Source organism: Triticum urartu, chromosome 3A, assembly GCF_056163025.1.
Source record: "Triticum urartu cultivar PI428250 chromosome 3A, HENAU_Tu73, whole genome shotgun sequence".
Lineage (NCBI taxonomy): Eukaryota > Viridiplantae > Streptophyta > Magnoliopsida > Poales > Poaceae > Triticum > Triticum urartu.
Window position 1 is genome coordinate 427,337,215 of NC_141875.1, and position 25,265 is coordinate 427,362,479.

Here is a 25,265-nt window from a genome sequence, read left to right on the forward strand (position 1 = left end):
CTTTGGATCGATAAAACCTTCTGGTTGCATCATATACAACTCTTCTTACAGAAATCCATTCAGGAATGCAGTTTTAACATCCATTTGCCAAATTTCATAATCATAAAATGCGGTAATTGCTAACATGATTCGGACAGACTTAAGCATCGCTACAGGTGAGAAGGTCTCATCATAGTCAATCCCTTGAACTTATCGAAAACCTTTTGCAAAAAGTCGAGCTTTGTAGACAGTAACATTACCTTCAGCGTCAGTCTTCTTCTTGAAGATCCATTTATTCTCAATGGCTCGCCTATCAATGGGCAAGTCAATCAAAGTCCATACTTTGTTCTCATACATGGATCTCATCTCAGATTTCATGGCCTCAAGCCATTTCGCGGAATCTGGGCTCATCATCGCTTCCTCATAGTTGTAGGCTCGTCATGGTCAAGTAACATGACCTCCAGAACAGGATTACCGTACCACTCTGGTGCGGATCTCACTCTGGTTTACCTACGAGGTTCGGTAGTAACTTGATCTGAAGTTACATCATCATCATCATTAGTTTCCTCACTAATTGGTGTAGTAGTCACAGGAACAGATTTCTGTGATGAACTACTTTCCAATAAGGGAGCAGGTACAGTTACCTCATCAAGTTCTACTTTCATCCCACTCACTTCTTTCGAGAGAAACTCCTTCTCTAGAAAGGATCCATTCTCAACAATGAATATCTTGCCTTTGGATCTGTGATAGAAGGTGTACCCAACATTTTCTTTTGGGTATCCTATGAAGATTTACTTCTCCGATTTGGGTTCGAGCTTATCATGTTCAAACTTTTTCACATAAGCATCGCAGTCCCAAACTTTAAGAAACGATAGCTTAGGTTTCTCGCCAAACCACAGTTCATACGGTGTCGTCTCAACGGATTTAGATGGTGCCCTATTTAACGTGAATGTAGCTATCTCTAATGTATAACCCCAAAACGATAGTGGTAATCGGTAAGAGACATCATAGATCGCACCATATCTAATAAAGCACGGTTACGACGTTCGGACATACCATTACACTATGGTGTTCCAGGTGGCGTGAGTAGTAAAACTATTTCACATTGTTTTAACTGAAGGCCAAACTCGTAACTCAAATATTTTACTTCTGCGATCATATCGTAGAAATTTTTATTTTTGTTACGATGATTCTCCACTTCACTCAGAAATTCTTTGAACTTTTCAAATATTTCAGACTTGTGTTTCATCAAGTAGATATACTCATATCTGCTCAAATCATCTGCGAAGATCAGAAAGTAATGATACCTGCCGCGAGCCTCAATATTCATCGGACCACATACATCAGTATGTATGATTTCCAACAAATCTGTTGCTTGCTCCATTGTTCCGGAGAACGGAGTCTTAGTCATCTTGCCCATGAGGCATGGTTCGCAAGCATCAAGTGATTCCAAAAGCCCATCAGTATGGATTTTCTTTATGCGCTTTACACCAATATGACCTAAACGGTAGTGCCACAAATAAGTTGCACTATCATTATTAACTTTGCATCTTTTGGCTCCGTAGTGCTTAGCCACCCCCGATACATAGGACCCCATCAGTTGCCATCACTCAAAAGAGGGATGGTCGCAGAGGATTCTCTAGCGACGGTGGCAGCTAAGCGCCTCCTCCTTGCCTTTGACATGGTCGTGAGGAGGGGAAGTGATGAGAGAAAATCTGGTGTCGCGCTCGCTCGAGGCACTTATAAGAGCGCAAAAACGGTGAGAGAAAGGAGAAGCAGCCAAAATCGGGCAAAAGTAACCCTCCCCACAGTGTGCCTTTAAATAAGCGAGCGGAGGTGAAACGGTTAGCATTGAAATCTCACCAGTAATGGGATTCAAAACGCAATGTTGTCAAATCATCCACCACACAGAATCAAATCCCGAGTTGTCATAGGAGTAACCGCCCGAACCATGCGCTGTAATTGAGGCAACATCATTACTTCATGGTTTCACCGCATGCCATGTACAACCGACTACTACTACTACGACGACGACTACAGTTCATCATGTGCACATTTTGCATGGGACCCAAGGTGATCACACCTTGGTACAGTGGCACGTGGCGTAACCCACTCGATGTTCTGCACTTAATGCGCGCAATTGATGGGACATTATGGTCAAATATTCCGTTTGACGACTGTCATCCTTCGTGTTGCCTATGGTTCGGTTTTGACTAAAGCTTGACCATGTTAGGCGTCACATCATGCAGTGGGCAAACCAAGAGAGGGGTACCAAGTACCTCTCCGAGCAGTTCCAGGTTTGCACTTGGTGCTCTACCAGACACGTTCATACTCAGACATTCATTTTTGTTTAGAAAAAAGAGTCAATGACTACCTCTCACAAGTCATAGCTCACTCGAGACGCCAAGCATATATGGATTCGGCAACCCCTGTGACACTAGCTAGTTGGCCCCCTAACCAAATGCCCAAGTTGGATGGCTGAGTTTTGAAGATGAGGATCGGCACAAACTGGCAATGACCCACTAGGATAAGACCAGGTGTTCTTCAACATCACTCGGGATCCATGATATGCTCTTTGACGAGCCACAAGCCAGGCTCCCCGCTAAGCATGTAGGGTATTAATGAGTCTGCTACTTAAAATTGCTTTTAGGTAACCTTTTCGATACGCTTCGAGCAAGGCCTCGACTCAGTCGGCTAGATGACTATCACAACCAGTTCCCACCAAAAACTTTCCTCATCCAAGGAGTCAGCGCGATCCCAGAGACCTTGAAGGACTCGGAGGGTTACTGGCGGTGGGATCCCCCGGGGTAGGCCCACGATCAAGATTCGACCCAGTAGGCTCAAATGGGCTGAGTTTTTACCAGGAGATTCACTCGGCTGGCTCGATATTGATCAACCCAGTTGACATAACAACCAAATCCCAATCGTCAGAGAAGCCGACGTCCATCAGACTGACTCAAATGTGGTCACTCAAGACACCCACTGTATGTAAAGAATCTAGGTACGTCGCATGGTGTAGGTTTGATAGATTGTCTACACAAAAATCTCAAACCATGACTATTGCCGCAAAAAACCCACGACATTGATGACGTGGACAATTTTACCTATCAGCTACAACGACATGAACCTTTGAATGATACTCCTATAGGTCTGTCCCCTAATTTCTCCCACCTACCACCTTAATTATCTTCCACAGCTTGATCCCGTTCCTTCCTCTCATCCCCATATATCCGTTGCCGATGAATCTCCTGTAAACCCGCACTACCACAGTGCGACTGCCAAGAGCCCACGACTGGCACCACCCACCTTTTCATCGTCTCTCCTATCCCGAGCACTTCGCCCTTTGTAGCAGCAAGACACCATCAGAAAGGCAAGTTGGTGAAGCTTGCACAGATACAGTGTCCGTGCGGACATAGGAAACAGGAGATGGTCTTGCACACCATTCTCCCCAAGGTAGCCGTCCACTGGCTTATCAACTTGTACCGCGCGGCCAGGAAGCTCCGCAGCAATGCCTTCCAGTACTGCCGTAACTCCACGACCACCACCAAGCCGTCCACCGAAGCCATCTCCAGCTCCGAGCGCACCATGCCGTCCGCTGCTGATAGGACGGTGGTGTGCGACTTCCACGGCGGGCTCCTGAGGTCCACCGGCATCTTCCCCTACTTCATGCTCGTCGCCTTCGAGGGCGGCAGCCCGCTCCGGGCGCTGGTGCTGCTCGGCTTCTCCCCCCTTGTATGGATACTCGGCGAGCGCTCCGACGCCGGCGTCCGGATCATGACGTTCGTCACCTTCGTCGGGCTCAGGCCACGGGACGCGGACCTTGTGGCCCGCGCCGTCCTGCCAAAGTTCTACATGGAGAGGCTCCACGCACAGGTGTACGACCACCTGTGGCTGCCGGCGAAGAGGAAGGTGGCGCTGACGAGCACGCCGAGGGTAATGGCGGAGTGCTTCCTCAAAGAGTACATGGCCGCCAACGTGGTTGTCGGGTGCGAGCTTCAGATGGTTGAGGTAGGGCGCGTGTGGTATTTCACCGGGCTGCTGTGCGGGTCAGGATCAGGCCCGGGCCTGGGGCAGAAGGCGCTGAGGGAGGCGTTCGAAGCAGACGGCAACATGGCCGACGTTGCCGTCGTCGGGAGCTCCAACCCACTCGACCACCTCTGTGCCCCCTACTGCAAGGTGCATTCGTTCGCGCTTTTTCTCCTTATTACTCCACTATATAGTACTATACGTACGATTGTCTTTAGTTCATCACTGTACCCACGTAGTCCCAAGTCCCAACGTTCCCAAGTGGTGACTTCTTTTGCATTGTCTTGCGTGCTTAAATTCAGCGTGGTGCCCTACAGTTTCGTTCTGTTAATTTTTATGAAAAATGTTAGAACATCTTATATTTATAAACGGAGTGACTAGTACTTACCCAAGCACAGGGCACAATTACTCGTCCAAACGTATTCTCACATCCTCCTTTTCAAAAGAATATGTACATGTAAATGACATCCGATAAAATGCATCAACAAGTGGATTTACCCCTGTGAAGCTAAGGGAGTGGTCATTTTGCCCTTACAATTATTATGCCAGCACCTGAAACATCATGTACAGATGAGCGGAGAGAGGTAAGCCTTTTGCACCAACGGATTTCTCGACGAGCACTGCTATGCACACTACACTTTGCCAACGATTTGTGCACGACAATCAATTGCTTCCGTCCATGCATGGCAACAGACGTCCATCGTGCGGCGGTCGTGCACACCATTCATCATCTGCACATCAGTTCCGTTTGTGGACGCTTCCAAGGAATAATGGGGAGAGAGACTCTTTTGAGCGCAAGGAGATAAGTCACATATGTACCTTTTTTAATTCACTTTCAGCTATCGCGTTCCCAACCGTCTCCATTAATAATATTTAGAGAGAAAAAAGACGTGACCGTACTACGCGGACAGGACTCCCTGTCTTGTACGTGTGGCAGCATGATAAGTGTGGGGTCGGGAAGAAAAATAGGGGAAGGGATGTACCACTCCTACTTGAGCAATAACACACCGACGGGCCGACACTAGGCAACTCAAATTTACTTTTAGATTTTGGCTACACGCTTTTTTGGTACTCTGGAGGCGGAATGGATACACCTTTTCTTTTACTGGACAGAAGAGATGGATAAACTTGGCGGGACACTGGGAGTGTCCGATCTCAGATCCAATCTCTGGTGTGGTCGGTACATGGGAATCTTTAGTATGTTTGGTGACAGTTAAAACCTTGTTCTTCCTCCCAAGGCACCTCCCGCAAGTGCCTATACAGCGGCAAACATCGGTACGACAGGACGAGGCATTAACTTGGAATTGCATTGAAGCTTTGCATCTCATCCCCCCCCAAAAAAAAAGCTTTGCATCTGTATTGAAGTGGCAGCATAGTGGGGAGTTACAGGAGCGAGGAGAATGGATTTTGCGCGCTCCTGGCAGAACAATTTTTTTTTGAAAAGGAGGTTAAGATCTTCAATCGGGCTTCTGCATCAATCATACGGCCATCTTTATTTATTATTCAACATGAGTCTAATAAGAACATATATCAAGCCACCCGAAGCCATCACTCACACCTACAAAACTTGATAATGTGGAGTGCTCTCACTCTTTATATCTAAAATCGGTGTCGTCGCCGGTCCATCCGCATAACATATCGGAACCCACAACCAGGGCAGCGGATCTAAAAGCGTACACCACATGCACACGTTTTAGGCGCTGCCATCATCATCGAACCGCCGATCCATCTTCGGAAGAGAGATCTGCATCATCCTTGCTAGTCCATTCATCCGTCAACGCCATCGCTTAGTTAACAAATTTTGAAAACTCGGCTGAAAGCTTTGGAAAAAAACAAAAAACCGGTATGTTGATATGAGGGTGCATCATGTGCCAGTAACTTATTGTGAAATAGTCATTTATTCGCAAGGTATGCAAAAAAACGTTGGTGAGCTAGAATAGCCATGTTTCTGATAGAAGTGTCTGCATTTGTTATTTTTCTCACAACTTACAAACATGGTAGAAAGCATGGAACCCCGTCTAAAATCAACCGGTGAATATCGAATCAAAGTGAGAAGTGCCTGTTTCAAAAATTAAGTTGATGAAGAGAAAAGGTTATTTTATACTATGTGTTTTGGTTGGTGATGGCAATGCTATCAAATGAGCTTTTGTCGATCGAGGGCAGACATGATTTTCTTGTTTTGCTTTAGATAAATGCCACCGCAATTCTATCGATTTAGAGAATTGTCACTGCATCTTCCCTCTTTTGAAAAATGCCACTACAACTTTGCATCGCCCTTATAGATGCCATTATGTAAAATTTCTGACTGAAATAACCCTGTCTTCCTCCTTGTCCTCTACTTCCTTCATCCACTCCTCTCTCTCTCTCTCTCTCTCTCTCTCTCTCTCTCTGCGTAGGTGCTGCCATGGCTGCCTTGTTGCATTGGATTTGTTGGCCCGCCTGACGGTAGCACGCCACGCAGCTGCACCCCACAACTCGCACCCATCTACACCCCTGCATCGACCACCATGCTCTGCGATCGTCGTTCAACCTTTGCTTGCCAACAGCTGGAAGAGAGACACATGGGGGAGAGAAAGAGCAGCAATACACCACCACATATAGGAGCCCAAAGAACTCATCGGAGATGCCACCATTCCTGTTGTTACTGCATGCGATGCCGCATTGTATTTTTCTGCTGATGTGTGCTAGGTGCACAATTGATGTTGTGTGGCTACTGATTTGGCGGGGAGCAGGGCTAGCTGCTGCGATCTGACATGTCTTTTGATCTTCTCCCAAATCATTGAATCCGATGGATTATGCCTCTCCGAGTGATGTGGTTACTTGAACAACTGCAGCAGCGCTGCTGCGGGGAGCCAAAGAGATGGTAGGATGGCGATGCAAGACGCGCTACTGGCGGGAGACAGGTGGGCCACAGGAAGGACACGCTGGAAGGAGATGCCTGAGGGAGGACACGGGAGGGAGATGCCGGACGGAGATCGAGGGAGGGAGTCATCGAAGAGGCCTCGCCATGAGTTGTAGTTGCTGCTTTTGGAAAGATAGGAGGATGTGGGCTATTGCTGCTTCGGGTGAGAGGGGTATGGATGAAGGAAGAAGAAGACAAGGAGGAAGATAGGGGTATCTTAGTCAGAAATTTTACATAATGGCATCTATAAGGACGAAGCAAAGTTGCAGTGGCATTTTTCGACAGAGGGAAGTTGCAGTGACATTTCTATGAATCGATAGAATTGCAATTGCATTTATCTAATTAACCCTTTGCTTTAATGAGGGTCCGGATCCCCTGAGGTGTTTTACCAACCAAGGCCAAAGAGAGATAATGGAGAGTTGTCTGAAATGAGCATAGATTGCAAACTTGACTAATGCAAATGAAATTATGCCATTTACATATGAGATTAATTTTGATAAATTTGGATGGGTGGAAAACATATTTTTTAGAAAAGGAGCAACCAAGCCCGCCAGAGCTCTAGTGAGCACTTTAAAAAAATCCATGACATACATCTCAAGATATTCTGAAAACATTTTCCATGTACATATAGATGTATTCGACATATTCATATAATTTATTAGGAAATACAATCATGTGAGCTACACAATAAAAGGAAGAACTCATGGATTTATAATAGTAGTGTGTGTGTGTGTGTGTGTGTGTGATGTGTGTAATATTTGCCATATTAAAAGCTAGGTGTTTTTTCTGTACATATGTATAATAACATATATTATATTTGATAGATAAATTAAACCTCGCTATTGAATTCATGCTCCAGCCAACTCGATTCTTGAACTTAAGACCTCTTAGTTCGGTTACCATATTGAAATCATGCTCCAGTCAACTATTCCAATAGTCCGAACTGATGGAGAGAGACGGGCAATATATTTCAACATCGTATCAGAGCCGTACATACACATAAAAAATGGAATTATTACTATTATCTTCTACTTTTTAGAAAATCCGGGTGACTTGAGTTCGAGATCCAGAAGAGATTTTCTACTTGACATCTCACACACTGTGGATGTGGATGAACTAAGGATCTAGGAGCGAGAACTTTATTTCACCTTCACGAAGCCGCCACCTCCTCGCCGTACTAAGCAAGACACATAAACCCTAAACAAACTAGAAACACCTAGACACAAAAGCAATAGCCTTCCTGTCGGTAAGGGCCAGGATCCACCACGCGTCCCGCAGCCTAAGGTCACAGAAACGAGACAGATCGGCGGTTGCTCCAATAGGAAGTTGTGGAAACCTCACACGTGGAAATCGCGCTTGCAACTATGGGAAGTTGTTTTAGTTCCCCTTTATCAGCCCCTTTTGCATTGTTTCTTTTTTGCCAAAACAAACAGACAAATGGTGGTTCATGGTTTGTTTTGTCTTGTAGTTGTGGCCCAGTCTTGCTCCTTACCATCCAGCCAGCAATCTATGTGTACATTGCCTTTGGCTAAGCCGGTCATCATAGAAATACCTAATTATTGTCTAACAAAATAGAAATAGTAACCGTACTTTATTGCGGGAATTGGTTAGAATTATTTAATGATTTTTATATGAAGCATTCGTATTATGCTATTAATATAATAATTAAAACCAAAATGCATATAATTTGTTGTATTTCATCTCTCCGTATATATTTAAACAAAATGTAAAGTTCAGTCGTCCACTAAAATCTCCTCCAACTTAATCTATGTTCCTCTCTCTCTATCACTCTCTCTCTCTATTGATTTTATCCTTAGCAAAAAAACTCGACTTTTTTGACAAATAAATTTTGTTTTCTTTAGTAAGCAAATAAATGCTTACCAAACAAGTATTTACATAATAAAATCATTTACACAATTTAATTAATATGGTCAACACACGCACAATTATGTACTTATTTTATAGTATTAGAACAGTATTGAATATAAGAATATAAGTAGCATGTGCAGTGCATGTTAATGTAGTTTTTTTTCATGCAAGGTGACATGTTAAGTTCGTATAATTGTTTGTTGAGAGGATCAAAAGTAGTATGATTCAAATATTTAGGTACAATGTATTCTACAAAAAATTGAATACCTTTCAAGCTTTTTCTAAACCATGCATCAAATAAAAAAGGCTAACATATGGGACTAGGAGAAGCATGCACACCTATATCCTTGGCAATTTAGTTAGTTTGGAAAACCTACTAGATGATTGTCGTCACTAAGACTAATCACTAATAGAATTTTAAATCACTAGAGGATAATACATGCTTTGTTACGCCATTATTTAGTTTTGATATTAATTATTTTCCTCCCAAATGTTATTATGGAAATTCATATTTATGAATATATTTTGAAATTCAAGAACATAGTTTAAATTCTTAAGCATTTTGGTAAATTAAAAAAGTTTTCTGCAAAATTGTGAACATTTGTTCATATGCGTGATCTTCTTTAGATTTACAGATATTATTAAAATCCTTGAATATGCGTGATCTTCTTTAGATTTACATATATTATTAAAATCCTTGAACATTTTGTAAATTTCGTGATCATTTTTTAAAATCCTGAACAATTATGAAACTCGTGAACACAATTCATAATTCACGGGTATTTTTTCATATTCGTGCATAAATTGTGATGTAATAAATGTTTTTTAAATTCATGAATATTTTTAAAAAATTGTCAACTTTTTTTTTGAAAAGTGTTTTTGGGTATACCTGTGTAATGAGGGGAGCAGAGGTGTGGTCACGGGGGAGAGGCCATTGACGCGGGAGATGTTTTCGATGGAACTGTATAGGGTGTGTGACGTACATGGTGAAGGACCAGATGCAACCCCCCCCCCCCCCCCCCACCCCCCTCCCCTGATACGCGTCCAGTTTGCGGGATTTCAGATAACTGAATACGTCCACGGACCAATATGGTATCAAGTTGGATGGCTTGCAGTATCTAGACAATTCGGTCCGGACGTTTTGAGGGTCCAAGTTGGATGCCCTCATGTCCTTTCACTAAAACACAGTTGTTTCTCTCTTCTTTGCCCCTTGATGAAAATACTTTCCATGAAAAGGCATGCCCTTTAATAATGTCTATTCATCCAAAAACATATTTGAAAATTAAGGAAAACAAGCATAATTACTATTAAGTTAACATGTTAGAAATCTCATATTGTAACTAACATAAATGTGACCACTGAAATTGCCTTAACGAGCCTAGAGAATTAATGTATCAAAATGTTAACATCTCAACTTGCTTTTACATTTCAAAACATTTTGAATTTTATAATACAACATCTGCAAACAAATGTAAGACGTTTTAGATCACTCTAAACTTGACTGACGGTACCCAGTAAATCTAGGCGTGTAAATGGATGGGTCACACAGCTAGTGCTAAGTTACTAATAGAAGACTTAGGGAGTGTTTGGAATCTCTCCCAGCAATAGTGCTGGTGCTCCTTCCGCTCCGGGAGCTGCTGTGGCAGAGCGGAATGTATCCGAACAGGGCTTTAATAGACAACTGCGGTGACTGATCCACTGGTTCTTCGCTTTGTTGGCTGTAGCTTCTATGTTTATCCTGTATGACGATGGATCAATTGATTTTCAACCGACTAGTAATACCCAATGAAAAGGAAAAGCCAGATTGTTAAATCTCAGCCGATGAGACTTAACGATGCTATATTCATGACACATCTTATACGAAGATTCGTGTAAAATTTTCTTTTATTTTTTATTTATTCTTTTTATATGTTTTGTCACTTGATGAAATCTCAGTCGATTGAAGTCTAACCATACCTAGAAAGAAATTTATCCTTTGATGTTCATTTTCTTCGGAAGACAATTTTTTCCCACGGTTACTGAGTCTTGATCGGTGGCCTGGTTTAACGCAGGAGCTTTACGTGGTCAGCTGGGAGAGTGGCGAGACTGCCCGTCTGCCGCGAGAGAGGTACCCGAAGCCGCTCATCTTCCACGACGGACGCCTCGCATTTCTGCCCACCGCCCCCGCCATGCTCGCCTTCTTCCTGTTTTTGCCGCTCGGTTTTATACTCTCCGTCATCCGCATCTCCATTGGCATCGTCCTGCCATACAACATCAGCTTTGCAGCCAGCGCGCTCGCTGGGGTCTGCTTCCGCACCTCCGGCCGCCGCGTCCCGGAGGCCGGCGCCAAGCGCAGGGGCGTCCTGTTCGTGTGCACGCACCGGACGCTGGTGGACCCGATCATGCTAACCGCCGCGCTGCAGAAGCCGGTGCCAGCCGTGACGTACAGCCTCAGCCGGCTCTCCGAGATCATCGCGCCCATCAAGACGGTGCGGCTGACGCGCGACCGCGACCACGACGCCGCCATGATGTCGCGGCTGCTGGAGCAGGGAGACCTCGCGGTCTGCCCCGAGGGCACCACCTGCCGCGAGCCCTACCTGCTGCGGTTCAGCCCGCTGTTCGCCGAGCTGGCCGACGACATGGAGCCCGTGGCGCTGGACGCGCAGGTGACGTCGCTGTATGGCACCACGGCCAGCGGCCACAAGTGGCTCGACCCCGTGGCGTTCTTCGCCAACCCTGTGCCCGCGTACCGGGTGGAGTTCCTCGGCGCCGTGCCACGGGATCAGACGCGCGCAGGCGGGAGGACCAGCGCCGAGGTAGCCAACTGGGTCCAGCGCCGGCTCGGCGAGGCGCTTGGGTTCGAATGCACCGGGCTCAGTCGCCGTGACAAGTACATCATGCTCGCCGGGAACGACGGCGTGGTCCGCAAGTAGAGGACTCGCGCAGCAGCTGAGCGTGTTCTCAAGATACACGCGTCCTGCAAATCAAAATTCGCCAAATATTAGTCACTCCTATCCGGAAGTAACGTAATCTGTTCGGGGAGTAGTGGATCTATTGAGTTTTCTCTTACTCGTGTGTTGACAAAAACTGGTTTGCTGCCAGAGTCGATAAATAAACGACTGTACTGAAATCTAATCAAACTACGACCTCTTGTTTTTTTCTTTTTTCTTTTGAAGCTACGACGTCTTGTTGTTAAGGGCATTCCTAACTCCCTAAAAGTTGGGATGATCGGGCAGAATAAAATTAGTGAAGTAAATTTTTACTCCATTAATGTTGACCGCACCCAGTCAATCATATTTAAAACAATACAGTGGCTGGCCAACTCGCTTGAAGAATGCTCCCTTGATCAGTTTCTTCGCTGGCCGTTCGATGAGGGTTGACCAAGTCTTTTTTCGCGTCTTGCCCGTCCGATCGTCGCTAGAATTCATTCCTGTGGTTTTTACCGAGCGGTGGATCATGGCTAGGGATGACGTGTGGGCCTGGCGCTGTATCCACTTGGATCGAAACGGCTGGGTGCTGCTTCGTCCGGTGCGCGGGCGCGAGGCAGCCACTCGTGCCGCGCCGCGTGTGCGCGGGAAACCCGCGTCGCTGCGCTGTGTATTCTTTTGTTACCCTCTCGCTGGCTGGTGCTCCGGCTGCAAGTGGGCCTCACTGACGCATGGCCCCGTGCGTCAGCTTCCTGGTGTCTTTTACCCGTGTGCGCGTTGCCCGTTTCACCTGCTGACCTCATGATTCGGCCGGCCCGACGCATGGAGAGTGGGCGAGCGGTCTCGTCTCGCTCGTCTCGTCGAACGGCAACGCCATGCCGCGTCGTTTCCGGGTTGTGCTGCCGCTTTTTCATCCCCAGGTCGTCGATCACCATCTTCTGCGCCGTCGTTGGTCGCTGCTGCTTGGGTCCCGCGTTCGCTGGTCCCGCGCGTCACTGGGCTTGAGTGCTTGCGTGCGTTTGCTTTGACCCATCGCCGATCTGTGCGCGGCTGGGCGGGATGGGTGGTGGCTCTGCTCGGGTTGGTGGTTCGGCTGGATTCGCTCGGGCGTTCGTGTGCTCTGCCGCGTGCTGCTGACTGTGGGACAGGCGATGGGACGGGGCCACTGGTCCGTTGCTCGTTGGTTTATTACTATACGTATACTTGCGCGTGGCCTCGCTGGTGGCCTGTTACTGTTCCCTACGCATGGGCGGGGCCGATGGACGTGCGTGCGGTGCAACGTGGGTACGCGTGACGCCCGGCGTGACCGGCGTGTGCGTCGGCGGTGCGCATTCTGGCGGGTGGCCTCTGTGGGGTCGTTGCAGCCTATGACAGTGGGCTCTGGAACCCCTGGGCCCGACAGGTAGGCCGCGTGTCGATGCATGTGTGGTGGGTTCCCATGCGCCTCTGTGAGGATTGCCCCTGCCATCGCGGTGGCCGGGGGGGGGGGGGGGGCTTTTCTCTCCGGTTTTCCCCTCTCCTCCTTCTATCCCTCATTTCCTCCACGCCGCTTCGTTCGCTCGCTTTCGTCCACGCTTCCACGCCGCCGCGTCCTCTCCTATTCGCCTACCTTCATCCAGTTCGGCCAGCTTACGTTGCGGTTCTCGCCATGGCCGCGCGTTCCTCCATGGGTGGTGTTGGTTGAGGTTCATCTTCTTATCCTTTTCATGTTCGTTTCTGCCGTTCCTTCTCCTATTTACCGACCTCCTTTGCTTGTCTTTGCTCCATTGGTGCGTAGTTTGCTGCCGATTTTCCCGTTGGCTCTTGTGTGGGAGCGTGCGCCATTACGTTCTTGCTGTCCAGGTTAGTGCTTGTCTCTTTTGCCTCTGTGTGGACATATGCCTTTGAGGTGTTTGTTGAAATGGTTGGGTGCTGCTCGATAGGATGGTTGCCTGCTACCGTGTGCTCTGCTTTGCCATTTTCGTGTTCCGTTATGTGTGCATGTGCATGCTTCATGCTGTTCGTCGGTGGCTAATATGAGTATAGTTTGTGTTTTAGGTTGTTTTCAGGTTGGTCGGTTGTTCGTCCATGTTCGCTTGCTGGCTGCTCTTCCGTTTGTGCTTCGTCATTCTGGTAATGTGCTTCTCTTTTGCATGTTTGTCTCTATTTCTGGATTGTCGAGAGATGCATTGCTTAGTGATAGCCTGAAAGATTAGGTCCGAGAAGATGTCGTGCTTAGTCCGTTTTGTTTGGCTGCTGCCTCTGCAGTGGCCCTGAAGGTTTATACTTCTTGTGTTTGTTACTTTGCTTGAAAAAATGCGGTGGTTGAGGTTGATTGATGGTCCTTCGCTTCCTGCATGTCTACAGTTTGATTGCTCAGTGATTAAAAGCTGCTATGGATGTAGTGGATGGTGTTTTGTTATGCTAAGTAATGTTGTTTCCTTTGGTTAAAAGAAGAATTGTTCTGGTGCCATCGTGTGGCTCTGCACTTGTTTAGTACCTTTGATGGAATATACATGTTCTCTGTGACTTGCTGTGTTCTAATGGTTCTGTCTGCATTTATTTTGTAGGATGGAAAAGCTGATCTGTTTCTGAATCTGCGACCTGCTGCTGCTCCTCAAGGTTTGCTCTCCTTTTCCATTGCATGTCCGTTACCTGCGGGTTCAGATGTATTTACTTGTCTATGCATGTTATCATGGTTGTTGATGTACTGATAATCTCGCTATTCCGGATCTGCTCCCGGGGCCGTGTTATTTTTTAGTTTTTTTTATAATTTCGTTGCGTATGAGCAGGATGTGTACTCTTATTTCAACTGTTATACTCATTTTGGAAGCCGTGGTGGCTCCGTGTTCTTTGCCAGCGCTTTTGTATCTGTGTGAGGTCACGGGGGATGGGTCCGTTCTTGCTGGGGTAGAACTGGAGCTTCCAGGGGATAGTTCTGCTCCGGTTCCGCGACGAGAATTTTTTTGGAGCTCAGCCTGGTGTGGTTTTGTCCATGCTTATGAACAGGCTGCCCTCCAGGCCATAAGTTTTTTTGCAGCTGTATGGGTTTGTGGTTCGAGACTATAATTATGACTGTATGATGGCCTATAAGAGCTCCATTCGTTCTTCCATAACGGTTGCAGTCTCTGCCATTCGGCGTGCTGGTCACTTGGAGAGAGAGCTATTGCGCTTGCGCCGTACATCTGCGGAGACGGAGATAAATCCAGATGTTGGCCCTGTTCTGGTCCAGTTCGACTGGGGTCTACTCTGCTCTCAAATGCTTTCCTCTCTTCAATCTCTTTAGCTATCTTTTTTGGGCTACTTATTTGGGCCTACGTGCTTGCTTTGTACTGAATTGGTTCATTCCTCTGATGCAATAAAGTCCTTGGGATTTCTATATAGCTCTTACAGTGTCTTCTTTCTGTGTTTTGCAAAACTGAAAAGAATAGTCTTCTTCTTCGGATTCAATGCTCTTCCCACGCGCCCAAATAATAAATATGTTACTTGTTTATTGATTCTTCCTCGGCTGGGTCTCTGGTCTTTGGACCGCCCCCTTCTCTTATAGAGAAAAAACTAGCACGGGCTTTAGAGGACCCTGTTCCTTTTGGGCTTCTGGTTCTTCATGGGCTTTTGGGAAGGTATTTCTTGGGCCACGAACTTTAGAGAATCTTGTTCGTTTGGGCTTATAGTTTCCCGTGGGCTCTTGAAAAGGTGTTTCGTGGACTTGCTCTCTCTCTCTCTCTCTTGTTTTTTTCCCGCTCGGATTTGTTTGATGGCCTTTTCCTTCTGCCTATGTATTTTAAAAAAGGCTTACAGTTTACTTTTGGGATGCCTCTCCCTTTCATTTAAAAAAATAGTTCCATGCCCTTTATAGAGCCTTGTCTTTTGAATTCTATTCTTGGGTCTAGGTGTATGCCTTTTTGCTGTTTAATGCACCTGATTAGATTGCCTTTCTTTATGTTATGTTCATGTTGCAGTGTGTTATGGTTGTTCTGTTCTTCATGTCGTTCCTGTGAGTCATGCCTCAACGCCGTTCTGTTCGTCGTAAGGCCGGTTCAAGCACCAGTCAACCACCTCCACGCCGTGTTTTTCGACGAAGGCTGTCTTTTTGTGACTCGCTGTTGCCCTACATATCCTCAGGCCTACCTAAAAGAGAATGCACGGGGTTCCCTTTTAAAATAGGTCCTTTTCCTTTATGGGTGTGCCTCCTGCACTCTCTCGATTCCTCTTCGTACCTGTGACACGCCCTTTGTTTTTTCAGATGATGGTTTCTTCCCCATTCTTAGTCTAGAAATTACGTCCCATAATAGAAAGAGATGCAGGGTGGCTGTTGATAGACTTAGGGGAAAGGGGCCTGCCATTGGATCACCCTTAAGTGCTGACTGGGTTGGATTCACGGCTGAGGAGTCTGAGATGCTGAAAGGTATGCTGAGTGCCGATATGCCTAGAAACTATTGTATGATGCATTGCTGATTTACCATTGTTACTGAGTCAAGATAAATTTGCAGATGGGTACCGAAAGAGATCTTTCTACGGTGGCCCAGACTACAAATGTACCAACTGTGGTGCAGTCTTCTAGTTCGAGGAGAGGGTGAGATCGGAATCCGCTATTACGCTAAGGCGGGTGGTTTACAATAAATGTTGCAAGGGTGGTAAGGTGTATATTACACCTTTTAACAAGCCACCCTTGTTTCTCTCTGAGTTGCTGAGATACAGTGGTCCCTCACATAGCAGAGAGTTTATAAAAAAATTCGTCAGTACAATTACCTCTTTGCATTTACTTCCATGGGAACTACTATTGACCGTTCTGTAAATGATGGTAATGGTCCAAATATATACAAAATAAACGGGCAGGTTTGTCATCGAATGGGATCTCTTATGCCTAAGCAAGGAAATACCCCTAAGTATGCCGAACTCTATGTATATGATACCTAGAATGAGGTGCAAAACAGGATTCGGGCTTTAGAAAAGGGTGAAAAGAGTGATGGTGGTTTAGATGAATCTATTGTTGAAGGCTTGATGCATATGCTTGATACACACAATTATTATGTCAAAACGTTTAGATCAGCTAGAGAAATACTAGCAGCCAATAAGCATGCCGAGATAGCCATTCGTTTAGTTGCCACTGGAGAATCTGATGGCCCACAGTTTATCCTTCCTACAACTGATGAGCTAGCATCTGTAATGTTTGGTGAGTTCACGGTGGAGGCTTCTTGTTGTGACATAATAATACAAGGTAGAGATGACAATCTGCAGCAAATATCTTCTTTGCAAACTTCATATATGCCTTTGCAGTATCCCCTTCTCTTCCCCTATGCAGAACGTGGGTTTCAGCTCGGGCTTAAATATATTGGTTCAGACCCTTTAGATACTAGCAAAATAACCAGGCTCACTATGCAGGACTATTATTCCTATTGTCTCCACTATAGACCAGAGCAGCATAATCCATACCTTTGTTGTGGTTTGCTTTCCTCACAGGCCATTGTAGATGCACGCGCTTGCATAGACGAGTGGAGGGTCCTGATTTTTGAAAAACTTTGTTTGAAAGCATCAAAAACAAGCATGGTATTGAGATTGATGAGATCATGGAATATAGACAATGCCGTTACATATGTGATAAAGATGGTTGCTGGAGGATATATGGCTTTGATATACACAGTAAGATGCCTTCTGTTGAAAGATTGCCTGTTCATTTATTAAATAAACACATGGTGTGTTTCAATGTTAAAGCAAACCTGAAGTCAGTTGCTGACGATGCGTGGCTATAGAGAACAATGTTAACCGAGTAGTTTGTAGCTAATAGATGCCATGCAAATGCTAGATCTCTTACTTATTGTGACTTCCCAACCAAATGGACTTGCCTAGCAAGAAAAAAACAATGGATTCCTAAGACCTCGAGCTATAGGATTGGTAGAATTTATTCTGTTCACCCTACAACTGGAGAACTTTTCTATCTTAGAATGCTCCTAATGGTTGTCAAAGGTGCCATGTCTTATACGGATGTTAGAACTTATAATGGGATTGTGTATGAGACCTTTAAGGAGGCATGTGCTGCTAGGGGCTTGCTTGGAGATGATCTTGAATGGTATAGTGTGTTTGATGAGGCTTTGACCTGGGGTATGGGAGATCAGCTGCGCATGCTTTTTGTTACAATACTTGTTCATTGTGGTGTTAATGATGAAAATGCTTTCTTCAAAAAATATTGGTCACACTTAGCTGAGGATATTAAGTACAATATCAAGCGCTCTTTTCGTGATGATAATCATGTTGTACCTCCTGATGAGCTGAGAGACATCTTGCTTGATAGGTTGACAATTCTATTTAGTAAAAATGGTTCTAATATTCTAGACCACAAGCTGCCATTAAAGACTACATATGATGATAACTCTGATGACAATGACATGATAACTGATGAACTATCTGCTGATCCTAAAAGTGAACTACTAAAGGCATAAACCATGTACAACCAATTAAATCCATATCAACTCCTAGCTTATAAGAATATTATCGACAGAGTTGTGTCTGGAAAACCTGGCTTTTTCTTTGTTTCTGGATATGGTGGAACTGGGAAAACTTTTCTCTAGGGTTCCATAATTGCTTATCTTAGAGGTAAAGAAAGGATTGTTCTCACAGTTGCATCTTCTGGGGTTGCAGCACTTCTTTTGCCCGGAGGCAGGACTGCTCATTCTAGGTTTAAAATACCAATCAGTCTAGATGACAATGGAACATGTGATATAAAAAGATCTAGCAAAGTAGCAGAGATGATCGAATCAGCCTCCCTAATAATATGGGATGAGGCTTTAATGACGCATCATAGATGTTTTGAGGCTTTGGATCGTAGCTTATGTGATATTCTGTCTGCCGACGATCCTTCTATAGCTGACATGCCTTTTGGTGGTAAGGTTATGGTTCTGGGTGGCGATTTGAGACAGATTTTACCAGTCATTGAGGGCGGGACTCGCTCACAGGTTATAAATGCTGCTATAACAAATTCACCTCTATGGCGTTTTATAGAAGTTCTACATCTTAATGTAAACATGCGTTTGGCTGTGCAAACAACAAACCCTGTTTTACAAGCTGCGATAGCTTCTTTGGCTGGTTGGATCTTGAGTATTGGTGATGGTACAACGCCTTGCGTTACTAGACAAGGGGAGTGTGAGCCAAGTTAGGTAACAATTCCTGATGATATGTTGATCCATTCTGAGGATAATAGAATAGGCGCTATTGTTAATGCTGTATACACAAACTTTGCTAAAAATTGTTCCAATCGAAAGTACATGTGCCAAAGGGCTATCTTAACAACAACAAATGATCTAGCTCAAGAAGTTAATGACCATGTGCTAGCCTTAATGCCTTCTGCTGGGAGGGAGTACGTAAGCTATGATTCTATAGGAAATGCTGCTGACTCAATGCGTAATATGGATGTGTTTTATCCTATCGAGTACCTCAATACAATTAAAATTAACTATTTCCCATAGCACAAGTTGCTATTGAAAAAAGGCATGCCGATTATGCTCCTTAGACATTTAAGTCAGGCAACTGGTCTTTGTAATGGTACTCGTCTTGTTGTCTCTAAACTTGGTGAGAAAGTCATTGAGGCTATTATCATGACTGGTTCTAATATTGGGGATGTTGTGTACATTCCAAGGATTTGCCTCACTACCAAGGATCCTAAATGGCCATTTACTTTACATCGTCGCCAGTTTCCAGTCAGGGTTTGTTATGCCATGACTGTCAATAAGAGCCAGGGACAGACTCTCCCAGTTGTTGGGTTATACCTGAAAAGCCCTGTTTTCACTCATGGCAAGCTTTACGTGGCGGTTTCACATGTGACTTCTATATGATCGAAAGTATGTCTAGAGGGGGGGTGATTAGACTACTTGACCAAATAAAAATCTATCCTTTTCCCAATTTTAGTCTTTGGTAGATTTTAGCTATCTTAGCACAAGTCAAGCAATCTTAACACGATTCAAGCAAGCATGCAAAGAGTCTATGAGCAGCGGAAAATAAAGCATGCAACTTGCAAGAATGTAAAGGGAAGGGTTTGGAGAATTCAAACGCAATTGGAGACACATATGTTTTTGTCGTGGTTCCGATAGGTGGTGCTATCGTACATGCACGTTGATGGAGACTTCAACCCACGAAGGGTAATGCTTAAGCGAGTCCGCGAAGGGCTCCACCCACGAAGGGTCCACGAAGAAGCAACCTTGTCTATCCCATCATGGCCATCGCCCACGAAGGACTTGCCTCACTAGTGGTAGATCTTCGCGAAGTAGGCGATCTCCTTGCCCTTACAAACTCCTTGGTTCAACTCCACAATCTTTGTCGGAGGCTCCCAACTGACACCTAGCCAATCTAGGAGACACCACTCTCCAAGAAGTAACAAATGGTGTGTTGATGATGAACTCCTTGCTCTTGTGCTTCAAATGATAGTCTCCCCAACACTCAAGTCTCTCTCACAGGATATGGATTTGGTGGAAAGAAGATTTGAGTGGAAAGCAACTTGGGGAAGGCTAGAGATCAAGATTCATATGGTGGGAATGGAATATCTTGGCCTCAACACATGAGTAGGTGGTTCTTTCTCAGAAAATGTGCATTGGAAGTGTAGGTATGTTCTGATGGCTCTCTCCACAAATGAAGAGTGGGTGGAGGGGTATATATAGCCTCCACACAAAAACTAACCGTTACAAACAATTTACCAATCTCGGTGAGACCGAATGGAGAAACTTGGTCAGACTGATTCAGCAAACCTAGTGACCGTTAGGATTTTCGGTGGGACTGAGATGCAACTCGGTAGGACCAATATGGTTAGGGTTAGGGCATAACGTAATCTCGGTGTGACCGATTACACAAACTCGGTTGGACCGATTTTGGTAATAAGCCAACCAGAGAGTTGGTCAGGTAAACTCGATGGAACCGATCGCTCATTTCGGTGGGACCGAAATGTTACAAAAGAGAAACAGAGAGTTTACATTGCAATCTCGGTGGGACCGATCGCTCATCTCGGTATGACTGAAACGTTACGAAGGGAAACAGAGAGATTACAACCCCATCTCGGTGTGACCGAGATCCCTATTGGTGAGACCGATTTGCCTAGGGTTTGTGGCAGTGGCTATGACATTTGAACTCGGTGGCGCCGGATAGAAAAAATCGGTGGGGCCAAGTTTGACTTTTGGTTTAGGTCATATGTGGATGTGGGAAGGTAGTTGAGGGTTTTGGAGCATATCACTAAGCACAATGAAGCAAGAACCTCATTAAACAACACCTCATCCCTCCTTGATAGTATTGGCTTTTCCTATAGACTCAATGTGATCTTGGATCACTAAAATATAAAATGTAGAGTCTTGAGCATTGAGCTTGAGCCAATCTTTTTGTCCTTAATATTTTGAGGGATCCACTTTCTTCATCCATGCCATGCCATTCATTTAGCTTTTCCTGAAATATTAATCTTGGAATAGCATTAGCTCAATGAGATATATGTTGTTAGGAATTACCAAAACCACCTAGGGATAGTTGCACTTTCAATCTCCCCCTTTTTGGTAATTGATGACAACATATAGATCAAAGCTTCGACAAATGATAATAAGAGTGAAAAACATTGTCGCTTTGAGAAGTATGTGAAAAGCAAGAGCTCCCCCTAAATTTGTGCATAGTTTATGATTTGCTTTGGACTACAAATGCACAGAGAATTAGGCTCATGGGTTACTCTTCCATCTCACATACATCTTGGTGGAGCGCTCAAAATGATAATAATTAAATACATGCACTCATCACCTAGCAAAGTGAATGATCATATAGGGATAAAATGATAATGTCATCCAACAAGCATTAAGGTAGCATATGATCAAACACATGATCATCCAAGTATCACATAGACAAAAGGTATCTCAAACAAGCAAAGCAAATAAAGTTCAACCACCAAAGCAAGAGAGAATAAAAAGCAACGCTCTCTCTCGAAGCCTATGATCTATACATTTTTCTCCCCCTTTGGCAACAAGTTACCAAAAAGTTCCTAGGAAATGCATAGCAGTAAAACGTCTCTCAGGCTTGGTCTTCAGGTGGTGGTGTTCGGATAACTCCAAGAACGAAGGCTTCAGTCAAAGTAGATGGAGCTGATGGAGTAGGTGCTGGAGCTGGTGGCACTGAAGCTGTAGCTGGTGCAAATGAAGTGGCTCTGGTGTCTGGAATAGGCACTACAGCAGACCTCTGAGCTCTAGGCACTCTGGCAAATGCATCAGTGGTTGTCTTGCCCTTCCTCTCCTGCATATCATCCTGAAGTTGCTCCACAACAGACTGGATCTCAGTTACCTTCACATCCAAGTCATAGAACTTTTGCTCCACGATCCTCTCCAAGCTCTCCTGGTTTTGAGTCAGGGTGGACAGTCCCTTCTCAATCCTTAGAGTAGAGGCAATCAAGTAGCCAAGCTGATCTTGCTTGCTCTTCCGAAGATACTGAGATGCTTCTTCAGTAGTTGGCATCCTAGTAGCCTTTTCAGCCTTTGCCTTCTCCTTCTTGGCTTGTGCATGCACAGAAGATGGTTCATTTTCATCCATCACCACTTGGTTGTCCTCAAAGTCTGGATAGATAGGCATGTGCTCCTTGTCTAGTAGATATGTGCCAGTGCCCATCTTGGAGTTGATCAGCTCCTGGATCTGTGGGGCATACCCACAACTCCTCTTCTGATCTGCAGTTGTCCTCTTGATAGTTTCAACTATAAGGCTCATGACTTTTAACATCTGTGGGACATCAAAGATATGAAGCAAGTTTATTGCATGGCCTCTGATCATCTTGTGATCACCTAACTTTGGCAAGAGAGTGTGCCTGAGGATCCAGTTGATAGTAGGCAAGCCTGACAGAAGGTAATGTACAGATCCAAACTTATGTGTCTCAAGAGCAGCATCTGGGATCTCCTTGTACATGTGTGCCATGGAGTTGCGATCCTTCTTCTTGTTGGCATAGACATCCAAGTCATCTTCACTCTCTTTCGGATCATTGATCAACTTCGCCCATTCAGCAACCGTGGACTGGTACCTAGTACCTTCAGACATCCAGACAATCCTTCCATATGGGTAGAAGTGAGCTGTGGAGTAGAACTACATGATAAGCTTATCATTCCATTTTGTGAGCTTCTGAGCCACAAACTCATCGACTCCACACGCCTTGAAACTGTCATACACACCTGGATAATGTTCATCATTCTCCTTGATGTACTCCCAGTCGACCCATCTCATGTCACACTATGGGATTCTTGTCAAGCAAGACTGTCTCATAGAAGTCCTGATGTTCCTTTGTATGGAACATGTAGTCCACAATAGTCCTTCTCCTGGTGGCATATGGATCAGACTCTCTCCATAGCCTTAGACCTAAGTCCTTCCTTATCTTCATGTTCTCAGCTACTGGATGAGCATCATTGTGATCTGGAATTTTTGGCTTCAGCTTCCTCAATACATGTGACTCATCATCTTCTTCTTCCATTTCAACTTCAGGCACTAGGGCCTTGTTCTTCTCCTCAGCAAGGATGTTCCTGGTGCTCCTCTTTGGTTTTGGCTTTGGAGCTGAAGCTGCAGCCTTTGGAGCAGTCTTAGGCTTAGATGGAATAGCCCCTGCCCTGATGGCATCACCCATAAGCTTCTGAGCTTTGGGTGCTGGTGCAGCATCTTCTTCCTCTTCCTCTTCAGAATCTCTCATGATTGAGGATCTCCCAAGCACTCTGGCAGTGGTCTTCTTGACCCTCTCTTTCCTCTTCTTCTCTGCCACAACCTGCTCTTTGGGTGCAGATCCCAAAGTCTCTTGAGTAGATACTCTGACCTTAGACATTGGAATTCTCTTGGTAGGAACCTTTTGCTTGATGCCTTGCTTGGTGGCAGCAGCTGTGCCATATTCCTTCTTCAGGACTTTTCTCTTTGAGGTGGTTTCTTCTTCCTCAGCCACATAGTCCTCATCCTCTGACTCTGAAGTTCTTTTCTTGCTGGCCCTGGTGGCAGCTTTGGGTAAGTTGCTTGGGGTGCTCCTGCTGCCATCGTCTGAGCTGCTAGAGGGACTAGTGCCCTCACTCAAGTGAACCTGCTCCTCTGACTTGTTCTGGCTGTCACTCTGATCAGACATATTGCAAACACTGACAGGAGACCCTGTGAATAGATATAGATGAGATAGAGTGGATAAGCATCACAAAATGCAGAGGTTTTTGCAAAAGAATGAGCCAAAAACTTAGTTTTAGTTTTCCACAGAAAGCATTTTAGATCAACCGATCTGTAGACTCGGTGATACCGAAGCAGCTGTTGAAAGCTAACTAGTGAACTCGGTCAGACCGAGTCACAGTTTGGTGGCACTGAGACTGCTAGGGTTTCACAAAGTCCTGAACTCGGTCACACCGGTTTGCAATTCTCGGTCAGACCGAGAATCACATGTGCAATGGCCTGAGCCAAATCAGTGGTACCGAGTTCCACAACTCGGTGGGTCCGAGATGGTTTCGGCGGAAACCTAACCTTGAATTTTCAATTCACGACTAAAATACAGAGTGTTTTGACTGGATAAGAATGATCTCAATCGTGGCAAGATACATGGCGAACACAATGTGCTAGGAATCAGATAGGGATAGCACAGTGATCGAGTTCATACCATAGTTCGGCGATGAACTCCCTACGACGGCAACGGCGGGGATGATTCCCGTTGATGGCGGTGGAGACCAGCGACAGGAGGCGGCTGGCGACGAGGAGGACGATCCGGAGACCCTGGAGGTAGAGCGGGCTAAGCGTGGGTCGAGGAGGTTCGAAAAGTTTTCCAAAATTTGACCCATGGATATATATAGTCCGACCCTGTCGGTGTGACCGAGTGGAACAACTCGGTGGCACCGAGATTCATAACTGCAAGCAGTTACTGAAACTCGGTGTGACCGAAAAGTTCGAATCAGTTGCACCGAGGTTGAAAACCTAGATCGACTTAGTGATCTCGGTATGACCGAAATGGGTGAATCGGTCAGACTAAAACGCACAAAGAAGTTTTGGAAGTTTAAGTCTATGACGAATCGGGGACTCCGAGTGCTCGTCACACAGAGTGGTTCGAATCTGACTTGATCAAATTTTGTGATGCAGCATGAATAGAGTTTGAGAAAAGAAAAGCATAGATAGCTAGAGAAGGTTCTTAGGCATTCTTGTCCATCCACTTGGACAAAAGAAAAGGAAACCAGTCAATCAAAACAACAAGTGGATGTCCTTGAATGAGTAAATTATGCAACCAACATGCTCACACAATAAAATGGCAAATGAAATATGTGGCAAAGCATGCACAAACAATTCTAGCATCTATCAAGCAATTGGCGATGACTAGGTCATCTATATATGAGTATATTAACTTAGGAGTCAAATGAGAACATTTGATCATAGGTCATACTCATCGTTTAAGCACAAGTGGGGTTACCACTTTTACATAAAGCATTGTTGTGTTCACACCATTAGAGTTGCTTTAACTCAATTGTTAGAGTAAAGCTCCCCCTAGATGTGAGATCCCCCCCTAAGAGGGATGAACTAACCTTCGGTTTTGTCGATGATGACTTCATGTAGGTGTTGAAGATGTGGATGCTCTATGTTGATGTAGATCATTTGGAGCTATCCTTTGGAGTGAG

The 25,265-nt window shown here is 45.2% G+C and overlaps 1 protein-coding gene across 1 annotated transcript; it reads left to right on the forward strand.

Moving 5' to 3' along the window:
* The first annotated feature begins 3,201 nt into the window (after nt 1-3,201).
* LOC125544072 (glycerol-3-phosphate acyltransferase 1) lies at nt 3,202-12,022 on the forward strand. Its single transcript, XM_048707624.2, has 2 exons — nt 3,202-4,155; nt 10,828-12,022. The coding sequence occupies exons 1-2, from the start codon at nt 3,406-3,408 to the stop codon at nt 11,686-11,688; spliced, it is 1,611 nt and encodes a 536-aa protein (XP_048563581.1). The 5' UTR covers nt 3,202-3,405; the 3' UTR covers nt 11,689-12,022.
* Nucleotides 12,023-25,265: the final 13,243 nt, after the last annotated feature.

What these genes read in the sequence shown, in the direction of transcription:
- LOC125544072 (XM_048707624.2), top strand. Translation starts at nt 3,406, where the DNA reads ATGGTCTTGCACACCATTCTCCCCAAGGTAGCCGTCCACTGGCTTATC. An exon ending in TCTGTGCCCCCTACTGCAAG is followed by an intron (nt 4,156 to 10,827) that starts GTGCATTCGTTC and finishes GGTTTAACGCAG; the next exon opens with GAGCTTTACGTGGTCAGCTG.